Source organism: Phoca vitulina, unplaced genomic scaffold (genome assembly GCF_004348235.1).
Source record: "Phoca vitulina isolate PV1807 unplaced genomic scaffold, GSC_HSeal_1.0 scaffold57, whole genome shotgun sequence".
Lineage (NCBI taxonomy): Eukaryota > Metazoa > Chordata > Mammalia > Carnivora > Phocidae > Phoca > Phoca vitulina.
The window spans coordinates 10,120,768-10,134,648 of record NW_022589760.1 but is presented as its reverse complement, the minus strand read 5'-3'; the positions used below and the strand labels follow the sequence as shown (position 1 = coordinate 10,134,648).

Sequence of the window (13,881 nt, the reverse complement as noted above, 5' to 3'; positions counted from 1 at the left end):
CTTTTAGGTTATGTTAAATAATCTTGATAAATGTAATGAAAATGGAAAAGTACACATTCTCATCTCTCTTAGCATAGCATTTAAGCACTATAAATGATAAAGTTCCCATCATCAATTTATGGAAAACTAGAGTGAATGCTTTGTGTTAATATGACAGTAGAATCACAATTTAATATCTAAAATAAGTTTATTTTTTGAGCAAAAAAAAAAAAGGTTTTATTAGCCAGTAGGATAGGTGCCTGAAAATACTATCAGAACTATTTTGCATATAGTTCACAAAATCAATCAATTCAAATAATTATCTGAAAATCCCAGTAATGTTACTTATTATTTAAGATGTTCAGTATTGAAAAATTACTTTTATATGCATTTATGAACTTCAGAAAATGTATAATGCCTGGAAAACATAAAATGCAAACTTAGCCATTATTTTTTCATTCTTCCTAATTACTTTTGTTCTTGTGTGTTATAGTTTTTATCTTTTGGGACTTATTTTGATACTGATTTCATCTTTCCATTTCCCTCAGTTACCCATTTTTTATCTTGGAAAAGTATTTGCTAGCATTGTTTATGAGGGTCAATTCAGGCATGCCAATCCAGTGCCATTTCCAAAACTCATATTTATCACAGCAAACAATTCCAGCATCAGTGAAGCCTTTTCTCTTCCTATTGTCAATAGCTCTGCTGGATAGAAATCTATCAATCACCCAGTGTTCTCGCTTTTGGAAATTAAATTAGTTCCAATGGGATATCTCCTTAAAAGAGTTTTAAAGAGGACTTTGGAAGAATGTTGCTTGGCCCCCTTTAAAAGTAATAAAGTCATATACAGTTTTATGATAATTATCACATGGACTTTAGTACAAAGATTCTTTGTGCTAAGATTCTTATATGTATTCTAAATCTCTTTAGCTTAGTTATTTCATTTCTTTTATGCTTCGAATATTGTTTGACAGACAAGGTATGCATAAGCCACCTTTTGTAACCCTTATTTTAGCAGTCTATTATAGCAGCTCCTTCTGAATATTTTAAGGTGATCAAACAATGAATACATATTCATTCTAATGGCTCTGTCCACTATTGATGGAGGTGAAGGATTTGGTGGAGCATATACAATAATATTGTCCCACCTAGATTCACATAACTCAGTTGAGGACCTGCAAGACAGCACATTAACCATCTTATCATCCAATCTCTGTTTCACATAAAATAAACATACTGGGTGTCATTAAGTGCACCTTCGGATCAATGATTTTTGCAAATGACGTTCAAGTACCATTTGCGTAGTGCATTTCTGCTGATAAAAGCAAATTAAATTAGCACAGCTACAAGTGCACTGATAAAAACTAAAACTGAACAGCAGTACCATTAGCTAACAAAGTAATATTTTCTCTTTACTGTGTTCTGCCATTTAGTTATTATCCTATCGGAAATCTAATTATAATCCTTTTACTCCCTAGTCAAACTTCACAGTTTTTGCAAGCTTAGCACTGACAAGTGATTTCATTACATTTGATTGCCCGCGCCCAGATTGCCTTATCTTCACTTGGAGACCTAAAAACCCTTGCAGTTTCTTAGATTCCCTGTTTGCCCGTTAGAGCAACAGCTCCTTTAATTAATTAGCACGAATGGCAGTAACATGAACTGCTGAACAGAAAATAACATCATTTTACGATCACAGGGAGACTTCTTTTGCATGTTTATACCTTAGTTAACTCTTGTATGACTATATTTCATTGTTAGGGGTTACTGCTACAGTTGACAGTGCATGTTCTTAAATTTTTGAAAATTGACCTCATCATATTAATAATGACAGATAAAACAAGCCCAGGATATGAAGCTCTTAAGTTTTAGAAAACACACAACAGCCTTCATGAACTGACTTTCTAGTAATGAAATAAAATTTAAAAAGTTCAAGGGAGATAACATCATAAATTGCAAGGGCACAGTGACACATTGCTCCTGTTCCTGCCATTGTATTTGTTTGGGGAAAACGAAACAAAATTTAAAAAACAGACAAATTAGAAACTGTTTTTGCAAGAAGAATGTCAATCTGTGCGAATAATTTTTACATTTGCTTTTTCTCTCTACATGTTTGACCATGACACAAAATGATTTAACACTAGAATATATTTTTCCATAAATATGGTGGAATCTTAATTTTCCTTCCTTTTGCTACTAACACTCCGGAAATAGATATTAAATCTAACCTACATGTTAAAAGTAAACCAAAATTTGATGCAAAAGATAAACCTACTAAAATTTTTTCCCTTCTGAGCCATTTTTGTTCAGAAAAATGTGAAAGCTTATTCAGAAAACATAGACTAACCATTCTAAAATATAAAAAGCATGATCTCATCTATGCAGCACTTGGTGAAGATGCCACTGAAGAATTAAAAGAAGGTGACTAAAGTGTCATTTGACTCTAACAGTAACAGACACAATTTTAACACTTCTATGCTAAAAAACACACTTATATCTTACAATGTAATTTAATATATGTGTTTATAATATAGAAATTTTAATATATATTTATACTATGAAATATATATGATTATGTATATTCTCATCTACTCTCTCAAAATCAATTTGAGCAATGTCTAGCCTTCCTTGACCTTTGAAACTTCCTTATATTCCATCTTTGCTGCTCACTTGGTTACCCAGCATAACATTCCTCCAATGAGCTTCAGATGGCATGCCAAAATTTATTGGAAACAATTACCCTTGGGCTAAATTGTTATTGCAGAATCTGGTAGAATAGCAATGAAAGTGATGGTAGGAGCAAGTAAGGAGACTGGAAATACTAAATCGTATGTGATTACTTGCCATGTATGTGATTTGACAAGAAAAACTAAAAGGAGAGCAGGTAGAATTTCTCTATAGGCTTTTCTACTAATTCCCACCACATTGTGCTCTACATCTTTCTCTTGGGGTTCCACAGACTACTTCCCACTCTATCTTCATCAATCATTAATTGTCCTCCCCTTTTATGTCTCATACTATGCTGGAAGGTATACATAGGCACTTTAATATTCCCATTGTAAAGTGGAAACGTTCTTTTCTAAAGTGTACAGTGTGTCAGAGATTAGAATGATTGTGGGAAGTGGGTCTTCTTTCCTCTTAAATGCTTCCTTTAAGAGTAGGAGCCTTTTACTACTCAGAGAAACTTTACTGCAACTGCCATCATAGAGTGAAAAAAGACTGTAGCACACACCCTACAGAGAAGATTTTAGCATCTTCCTTTAAAGCAGCAGTACTTTTTCCCTGTAAGATTCATTAGATGGTCCGAGTCTTTTTATTTTCTCCCCCCGGAAGTATTTCTCTCTCATTTTCTTCATTCTTCACAGGATTTTTATCTTGATTGATGGTACCTCCCAGACCATATCATACCTTTTTCTGTGAAATACCTGTCAGATTATAGCACACATTTTGCTTTTAGTTCTTTCTAAGGAGGATGTAGAGCTTACATTACTTGATGATTTAGGGCTTGGTTGTCAAGGGGTGGCTTGCACCACCTACCACTACATTGTTAACAGAATATTTGCAATGACTGAAATGCTGTCACACTAATGATGATAACATAAAGTCGCATCTGCAGATCTAAGACATACAATTCCAGTTACATCTCACTTACAAAATAGATGAAATTATAATTGTAGTGATAGCAAGATAGTGAGACTTGTAATCCAAAATAGGTTGCTCTGCTATTCAGCATTTTGGAAGTCTATAGAACTAATTCATTAATCAAAAGATCTTTCTGACTCTTACCTAGGAAGGGTTGTTTAACTCAACTCTATAACTGCTTAACCAGTTACTTTATGCTCCCTCCTCTGTACTTACACATTTTTAAGCTTAAAATTCACTCTATCCCTCCCCATACCCAGATAAGCTTGAGGAAAATGCAAAAGGAAAACTTTCTCTGATTAAAAGTCCCTCGGTTTCACATTTAATTAATTAATGATTAATTAAATTAATTAAAAGCACACAGCATTTTCATAGAAGGCTGTAATAATGTCATTGTTGTCATACCACTTTCTTTAAATAAGTAGAATAAAATGAAAAAAAAAAAAAAAAAGCAGAATGATGTTGCAGCCACGTAAATGTTTTCTGGTTCTATACCAACATGCTTATTGAATAATCCTAAAACTGGAATAATGAAAAAAAGAAAGGCAAGATCTAGTATTTGTATAGCCTGGTGAACTTTGTGCCATTCTTTTCTTTTTTGGGGATAGGGTGAGGGAGGGCTTAATTTAAAAAGGTAACTTATTGGGTGAGTTAACTGAAACTTCCAGGGATAGATTTAGGCATGGTTGCCTCCAGGAACTCAAATAATAAATCCGTTTAAGATGTCTCCCTTCCCAGTTCCCTCCAGTCTCCCTTCTTTTTGAAGGCTTTGATTTTTTTTATATTTAGTTAAGTTTTCCTGTTCAGTTGTACAAAATGTGGCAAGCCCAGGCTTACTGTTAGTTCTCTCAATAGTAACAATTCCATCAGAAAGAGGATTTTGTCTTTGTGCCATTCTTAATATGCACATCCTCTACCAGGATTATCCCTGTATGATAATTAAGATAGGTATGATTAACCTTCATTTTATAAGTAGGGAAATAGCCTAAGAGAAGTTATTTGGCTTGCTACTGACAGTGGGTTCTGAAACATCAAAAACTAATGAACTACTGTATGGTGACTAACTTAACATAATAAAAAATAAATAAAACATAAGAATCTTAACTCCCTCGGTCGTTATCCTTATTGTCAATTTGTGTTGATATTATCACTTTCAATCCATACTGTTAAAATTTCTCATGGTCAGCTAGCTAGGATATTTAACTAGACTGAAACATTATCCTATGCAGAACAATGCAGCAGGACCTAGATGGAAGAAAGCTTTTCCAGCTCGTAGTTAATTAACCAAAAATAGCCTAAAACCAACTCTAATTAAATAATCACTTCTGCCTTAAAACTTCGCAGAGATTGGGGTAGTGCTTATAAAAACTACACAAATACCATACAGCTCTCTTTTCTATTTAAAACGGTGTAGAGAAGTTGAAATAAAAATAGAAAAAACTTTTCTATTTGTGGCAAAACTCACATCATCTATCGGAACAAGACCTTAACAGATCCTCAGTTATGTAATTTAGGCCAGGATTCTTTACCGTGGGCCGTTAGCATAAAGTCTTATTTGTTTGCTATAAGGAACTTCTTTCTCATTTATAATAACCACATAGCAATCAATTTTGGAAATTAAAATAAATTTAAAGAAAAACATTCTTTAGATTTTATACAGACCTCCTTGAAGTCCCCTAATCTGTTGACCCCCACAGTTTATAATTTACTTGTTTAATGTTTGAAAATTAACATTAGTAATAATCTGCTTACTTAAACTGCAATCTACTTATCTCAGTAATGCAAATGGTTATTTGGACAACATTTCACCAATTCCTCTTTTAACTTTAAAGAAAACAGCATTTTTATAAACATTTCTTCACTATTTCCCTATTGCCCCATAAATTTTTAAGTGCTTGTATTTACTTTAAAAAAAATACAGATGAATATCATGTTGATCTCAGCATTGGTGAGTAGCCATTTAAAATGGGTGAGGCATAACCTGCAACTCAAATTTTACAGTCTCCTGGTAACTGCATTTCAACCTTCCATGGGAAATGTTGGATGTGGTCCTTTTTAATGTTGTTCAAGTAAACATTTAATGTTTTCCCATTACTTTCATTTTCATTTTCCTCCATATTTTGATCACACATTTTAATTCCTTTGAAATGTAGGATTATGATGTTTTTCTATTAGTTTAACATACAAAAGGAGTAGCTAAAAGTTGTAAAAAATAACTTAATTGTACTTTTAAATATTACATAAAATATTTACGATATGTTTCCTAAATAAAACTCATATAAATTTGACCTTTACAAAATATTTCTAAAATTATATGCTTATGGGAGGTGGGTAATACAACCTTAGATTTTTAGAAGAACGACATAAGCAACTTACCACTTTTCACCATGGCATTATCTATAAGAAGTAGTGAAAGAATATGACATTCCACATGTGACACAAGTGCTTAGAATGGCTTAGTATGGCTCCTAACATAGTCAGTGTTCCATAAATACTAGTTTGTATTTATTTTTCTTTCTTTTCCTTTCTTTTCTCTGTAGGAAAGTAGAATTCAAGTACATCTAGAGCTCTTATTGTGGCTCAAAAATTGTAGGTCTGTGTATTGGACACATGCACTTTTATTGACATTTTATATCTGGTCTGTGGGAGACACAGTGTAGGAAGAGCCCTGGTCTAGTAGTCAGAATTTTTCAGTCACTAACTGGCTAACTCAGTTACTAAGCTTGAGAAGTAATTCAACCTATCTCTTCCTTAATTTTAGTAAAATAATAATTATTATATTTGCCTAATCATCCTCTTCAATATGTTAGATCCATACTTTCTGACAAGTATGACAAATACAAGATTTCATTATTACTATTCCTAATAAAATACATATGAAGTTAGCATTTGTGTTTCCATGTGTAGATTTTAGTAAGAGTGAAATATTTGGCATATAATTGATGTATAAAACTTCCTTTAAAACATATTCTCTTCAGTATACAGTTATGGCAAATATATTTTTTATAATTTATCCTCATATGAGAAGAGAAGGGTATATGCCACCTTTTTAGGGTGGGTCTTTCAAAGACTAGAGATTAAATAAAGGGGAAAAGGGGAAATTAAAGAATTAATTCACAAAAACAAAGTGAGTTAAAAGTGACGAGATTGATGTTCTATTGTGACACCATTTGTAAAGAAAAGGCAACCTGTACTGATCTTTGTTTTGATTAAAATATAAATCAGAAATTTGGGGTCTAATAAAGTCAAGTGGTTATTATTTTCAAGAAACTTCCATTTTTTTTAAAAGATGCCACATCAGACCCTGTTAAAAAATGACTCTAAAACAATGCTTTCTCTAGAAGAAGAGTAATCGAATGCTATACTATTTTATTATCTACCCCTTTCTTGCATTAGTCTACTTTTCCTATTTTCAAAATAGTAGCTCCATATTTATACTACTGTACTAATATCTAACTGGACCCCAAACTGTTATCACTTATTTGATTTGAGAATGGCACATTCAGAACTTGTTTCCACAATGAAGTAGAACTCATACAAGACTGAATATTTAATTTGGATTGAACCTAAGACTGAATAGGAGCATTAACCAGCACATTGTTTTATCTCTCTCTTATTCAGGTTAGGAAAACATGGCCTTTCAGATATGATCTTATTTAGTGCCAAATAGTACAGTGCCCATTTGAAGATTAGAAACACATCACTAGTTAAGCAACTTAAAGAAAACATAAAACTTACTACTTAACTGGAGAAATTGTTTATAAAATATTGCCATTAGTTCATGAATAAGGTAGCTACCGCAAAAGAAAGGTTTGATAGCCCCAAATATGCCTATGATGAAGCCTATCAGTTCTTAAGGAAATCTCATTGTCTTTTTAAAAGTTTTTATTTAAATTCCAGTTAGTTAACATCAGTGTAATATTAGTTTCATGTGTACAATTTAGTGATTTAACAGTTACATAACAACACCCGGTGCTTATCAAAACAAGTGCACTCCTTTTTTTCCCCAAATTTTTATTTAAATTATAGTTAGTTAACATACAGTACAATGTTGGTTTCAGGAGTAGAATTCAGCGAATCATCATTTACATACAATACCCAGTGCTCATCATATCAAGTGCACTCTCTAACCCCATTGTTTATATAAGTGAGTAAGTGCTGAGGGAACACTTGAAAGAAAACATGAGCTCTGGGTAGGAAAAATAACTTTTTCCAAACGTAAATTGAAACTTCAAAAACATAATAGACAAATTTCTTTGCAGTTTTTTTTTTTTTTTTTTTTTTTAATACAGGCTTCCCATTATGGAATGAATGAGTTGTAGGAATAAAAGGCACAGCATAAAGAATACAGTCAATGGTATTGTAATAGCCTTGTATGGTGACAGATGGTAGCTACATTTGTGGTGAGCATAAAATAACATATAGAGATGTTGAATTACTATGTTGTACACCTGGAGCTAATGTAATACTGTGTGTCAACTACTCAAAAAATTAAAAAAATAAATACACAGTGAGAAGTTACTTTTAAATAACCATTCTGTGAGGGAAGGAAATCTCATCCTGAGGGGAAATTGCAATCATTAACAAAGATTTTGACTCAGGGAAAATGGTGTGGATCTTTATTCATGTTTTAGATTATGAAGGGGGAGAAACCTTTCTTAATGCCTTGCTTATTAAGCTAGTCATGCATTTCACTGCAGATTGTAAAACAGTAGCATGCACAAGGGGCTCATAAGCATATTTTAGAGTTAGGAAATATCATTTACACTATTTTTATATTGTCAATATCACCCTGAGAGAATAAGATTAAGTTTTAAACTACTGTAAATCTACAGTTTTGCTCACCTTTGTATAATTTCATTTTTAATAGAATGAAACTCACACCAATGAATATATGTTAAAGGGATAAGTCTAATAAAATAATACATTTATTACACAGAGATTCATTCAAATCTTGAACATATATAGCACAGCAAAATACTATAAAGCCATTTTGTGGTTTCCAGCGAAGTTCATTGAGTAGATTTTGGATTTTCTTTGTCATAATGAAATTTTGACCAGGTCTTATTGTTTTTTCTGTGCAGCCTGAACACTGATGCCGGAACTCCAACTGATCATAGGCACGAATAGAGTGCTGTAGCAGTTACCTGCTTATCTAGTGCTGTAATTCTTTAGAATTAATACTCAAATTCTTAAAATATGGAACCTTTGATTACTATTTGTTCATTACTGATAAATAGAACCTTGCACGTACAGGGAAAATGTGCTAGAGAATAGGCTTCACAAGTTTTTAGGGGATAATCATAATGATGATTGAACATGATACTTTACACTTCTATAACCCCTTTCTTCCATGGAGTACATAGTGTTTCATAAATGTTATCACATGAATCCACACAGCATCCTAGTGGGATAAGTAGGTGCAAGAATTTTTGAGACAGAGAAAATGCTATTTCTAAATGGTGTGACAGAAACTTAAACATAGGCACACCCACTTTAAGCTGTGATTACTGTGAAATAGCTTTATATCTGCCTGACCTGGGATTTAACAGGAAATATGTGAGGAAGTAACTCATTTGTGCAAATGACCAATATTATCACTGCTTTGGAGCTCACTTTTCTAAAAAAAACAAAAAACAAAAAACAAAAACAAACAAAAAACATGTCTGTAGTGTTCTCTAAGGGAATTATAGACAGATCTAGTTTGCAGATTTTGCCGTACCTAGTTCTCCCTTTGATCTGTTGATGGTAAAGCAAGTTATTTAATCCCTTTCTACTAGCACATTCCTTATTTATAAAGAAGGCAATGATAAAAACACATACCCAAGCTACTAAAAATACCCCTTTTATTATTTTCTGCTCTCCTCCCATCTCCAATCCTACTTCTTCTTTATTAAACTATCAACAACTAAACAGACTGAAAAATCTATAGACATAGGAAAGAGAGGCAGATATGATGGATCAGTCACATCATGGTTATTTTCCATTGTTCACCCTCTGATCTAAACATGACCAGATGCCTAAGATGTTCCAGTAATTAGAACCAAATGGGTCATTTGGCTTGAATTGTCCAGGAAATAGCCTCAAATATCTTTAACTGTTTATTTAATGGAGGCCTGGCCAAAGGATGGGGGGAAATACCTGTCATCATTACTTTCATGCCTCCTGAGAATCTAATAGAGCAGTATTCCAATGTGTTAAGTGGCACTCTAGTGATCAGAAAATTTTAAAACCTCATCCTAATGTGCCCTCCCTACATCAAGCAAAATCTAATTTATTATGTTATTTTTACATCTGCCCTAGAATTAATTGCTGATGTGACAAAAGCACCACTCATCTTATGCAAAAGGCCAACTAAGTTTTTAATTGATTCTCCAATAATCAGTTCCCTTTGACAGTACATGCAATTTTGGCTGGAATGGCCACCTACTCTACATGTTTTAAAATGTTACATTAATTCATATCAATGTGACATTCCAGTCATTCCATGCTCTGAAGGAATTTCTTCTAAGGCACAAGAATTTGACTTCTTGTGCTCTTGATAGACTGTAGAGGTTCTGCTTGTATAGAGTAGGTGTGCTGACTTTAACCTAATTCAGTGAATAATGTCAAATTAGAAATAAATCATGGATAAAAAAAGAAACAAATCATGGATTGAGACAAATACAATTTTTAAAAATTGTACTAATATCATCTGAACTGAATAACAAAGATGTGTGACTAAAAATATAGCATCCAGAAATGTCTCATTTGATAGTCAAACAGCATGTATTAAACTATAGGGGAAATTGAATAGCATATTCAAATTAACTAAGTCACTTAAAAACAAACTAGTGTCTTTTTACAAATAGATATGTTTAATTGATTTTGATTGAACTATAAGCAATCCTCATATGTTTTCTTATGGTCTTTTCCCACATATCTGCCTTTTTTGTGACACCTGATTTTAGCTTTTTCCTTTCATAAGCTTCAGATGTATGCCACAGAAGGCAAGTCTCACACTTTCTTGAGTTTGGAACAACCAGGTGTGGTTCTTTAAAGATTACTCAACTGATCAGCAGAGGCTCATCTCCTGTATGAAGGGGGCCACATCAGACTCCTGTGCCATGGTGTATGCCTATATCAGGCAGTACTGTGCTAAGAGAAGGACTATATGGGCCTTCGTTTTTATTTTTTAAATGGTCACATCTGTGTATATCAAATCCCCCCCTTGTACTTATCTGGTAAATCTTAAAACAATAAACTGCATCAGCTCTTCCCAAATGTCAATGTGTATTGCTCCTTATAAATTCCCAAGCTCCCTAACATTTTTCTAGAGAGGCTTTGTTGGTTGCTCTTCCTGATCTTTAATCTTATTTATATCTAGAATGCATATTACATCATCTCTTTTGGAACTCAAGTACAAACACTCTTAAAACCACGAAACATTTCATTACTAATTAGATGTTTCTTGTTCCTAATGAAGTGAGCACACTGGGTTTGGATTGAAATTCAGCTACTGTTCTCCTCTATTTAGGGCTCCAGATGTTTTTGTTTTATCTAGTTTACTTTGACAGCTACTACTAAATGATAAATCACTCATATTATAGCTGAAATGCATTTTGAAATTGAAATGTTGCAAACATTGAGATTGCTCCAAGGATCAGTGTCAATTAGCAGGTCAATATTGGCTCCTTCCTTATGATCACTCTGTATTGGTATATGTAAAACAGTAACAGAATCTGTGTCAACATTATACAGCATGCTGCACAAGAGTCTATTTTGCTACTATCCTCTAAATTAGGAGAAAAAGGTTTACTACTATGAAATCTCAATTTATTATATTCTGGGTAGAAAACATTGATTCATATTAATACTGTCTTCTTGTTAGCCTAGTTTTTCTTAGGATTTTTGAGCTGCTATGGAATAGCTCCTGATAGGTCTTGTAAACCAGCACATTTAATGAAGGGTGTGGGCAGATATGTTTGTCTTTTTTTTTTTTTTTTAAGGCAGTAATTAAACATAATAAAGAAGGGAGATTTTTCAGAAACCATTTTTCTAAAGGGCAAATGGTGATTGCTTTTTAGCATTTGTTATTGTGCTTATGGACCTTTTTTAGAAGATATTATTTTGTTTTGCCATTGCTTTCAAGTTTGTGATGTTCACAATTTATATTGCATGACTTAAGCTTTAGTTACATTGTATAAAATTCAATCTTGTTTTCCATTTGATGCTGAAGAGCTTTCCTTTGACATTTAGGCTGTGTATACAGAAGATGAGATAGACTGGAAAACTGAGCAACTATCTGGTGAATTTTATGTGAATGACTATTCTTAGGTGCCACAAAGGAATTTGAGCAATTTGCTGGGGTGACAGACTACTAAACAGTTCCCCCAAATTCAAACTTTGTTTTCTTCTGGTCTTAGGTAAAGTTCAAGTTAATTCCACAGGCTCTTTGGCAAAATATCTTTGGCAAAAATTGCCCTCTAAGTTTGACCCTTTAGGTCATCTGACTAACACAGACTTTTATTCTTCTATTACCTTACCATATCTTCATTTTTGGTTCTGAAGTATTATCCAGAAAATTCCACTGGACTCACCACAATACATCTATAGAGAAAGAATAAGTATTTAAAGATTTTATACACAAGGCTTAAAAAGGGTATATTTTCCTCTTGACAATACTAAATTTTGACCAGACTGAATATTTTAGACTAGGCATATCAGTTCAGCAATGATAATATACTCTCCTTCATGTGTGAAGTTGATACATTTGACTCACAAACACAGACTTTAATTGTTTCTTAAGCATAGGTGATGGATTGGTACATCCACACTTTCTTTCCTGGTTCTTCTTTTGTGACCAAAGGCAAATTTTATGAAGTAGCTGGATAGAGACTCAAGTCATAAGCCATGGCTATGGAAAAGAGCAAGGTTAGACAAAAAGAGGTAGAATTTCTTTTTGAAAATTGTTTCCAAGTATAATTTTTATCCACACAACCAAATATGGATGGTATGGATTCTTTTCATTGCCAACATTTAAGTAGATTGCCAACATTTAAGTATGACCAAACACATGGTTAAATTGATACTCAGAGCTAGTCTCCCTTCATGCAGTATACACAGTCAGGGTTAATCTGGGGAGGGGGAATTCTAAATGTACAAAGCTATCATTACCTTAGATGATAACCAGACACTCCTTTTTCCTTGTGGTAAATCATAGGGATCTTGAACATATCATTATGTACAAAAAGCAAAAGTAATGTGGATAACTATAGACATCACATTTTATGGAATGGGTCTTATCAGTCTTCAAGGTCTTCAGTGCTGTGGGAAGAACAGATGATGTAGCAAAAAAAAAAAAAAAAACGTGAAAGACCTTTGAAAACTGACACAATAACTATAGAAATGTTAAGAAATTTAAAATTTTACCAATACTAAATCAAGCCTATTACATCAGATCATTTGGTTTCCTGAAAATAGAAGTTCAGTATTTTTAAGCACATATCAGAATTATTCCTCAGAAGAACTAACTTGTTTTCTTTTTTTTAAAGGAGGTAACTATTACTGTTTAGCAATGGCACAACAGTTTTATTCAGCCTGAAAGGTCCTCGCTGGCTTTACATAAATGAAGATGCTTGTGATTCCAGTTTATCTCTGAAACTATTCAACATGGAATAATTTCAATTGTGTTTATCAGCAAAGCTTTGTTTACTGAAGCATCTATTCAGTTTATTACGTTAAAATAGGAACATGTGTACAGCTTAAATGCAATGATGTAAACTTTGTCCTTGCATTTGATTGATCAGTTTAAGAATATGAGCTAAATCCTAATGGGTAAAGTAACCTGACCATATGTGATGCTTTTCTACGGTCACTTCAGCTTGGTTTTTTGTCTTTTAAGGAAAAAAATGCAGTAGTGTGTTAGAGACTAGAAACATATGTATGGTTTCTCTGTTCTGACATATATTAAGTTAAAGTACACCTTCTTTGTTAAAAATGTACTTGCTGAACTTCAGTATAAATAAAAGCATTTTGACTTTGTCACTTGTCACTGAGTTTTTATTTTCAAATTGCCAACTGCAGTCATTGAAGTAAAGTCATAGCGCAAATCAAAATTCAGGAACTAGGTCGGTATTTGCAAAGCTTCCTCTGGTTTGGTTATTTCCAAACAAATATGAACATACATCTTGTTTCAGGTCACTTGTTTAAACAGTCCAATATTCTTGTCCTCAGTTGTTCTATTGAATCACACCAGGTTGCCTTTTCCTGGCTTTGTGT

At 33.1% G+C, this 13,881-nt stretch overlaps 1 protein-coding gene across 1 annotated transcript in view; it reads left to right on the top strand.

Moving 5' to 3' along the window:
- Positions 1-13,573, top strand: part of LOC116623158 (dachshund homolog 2) — a 259,182-nt gene extending 245,609 nt beyond the window's left edge. The window contains exon 10 of the mRNA XM_032390087.1: positions 8,706-13,573. Within this exon, the coding sequence (XP_032245978.1) occupies positions 8,706-8,710 (5 nt within the window). The 3' untranslated portion in view covers positions 8,711-13,573. The remainder of the gene's footprint in view (positions 1-8,705) is intronic.
- Positions 13,574-13,881: the final 308 nt, after the last annotated feature.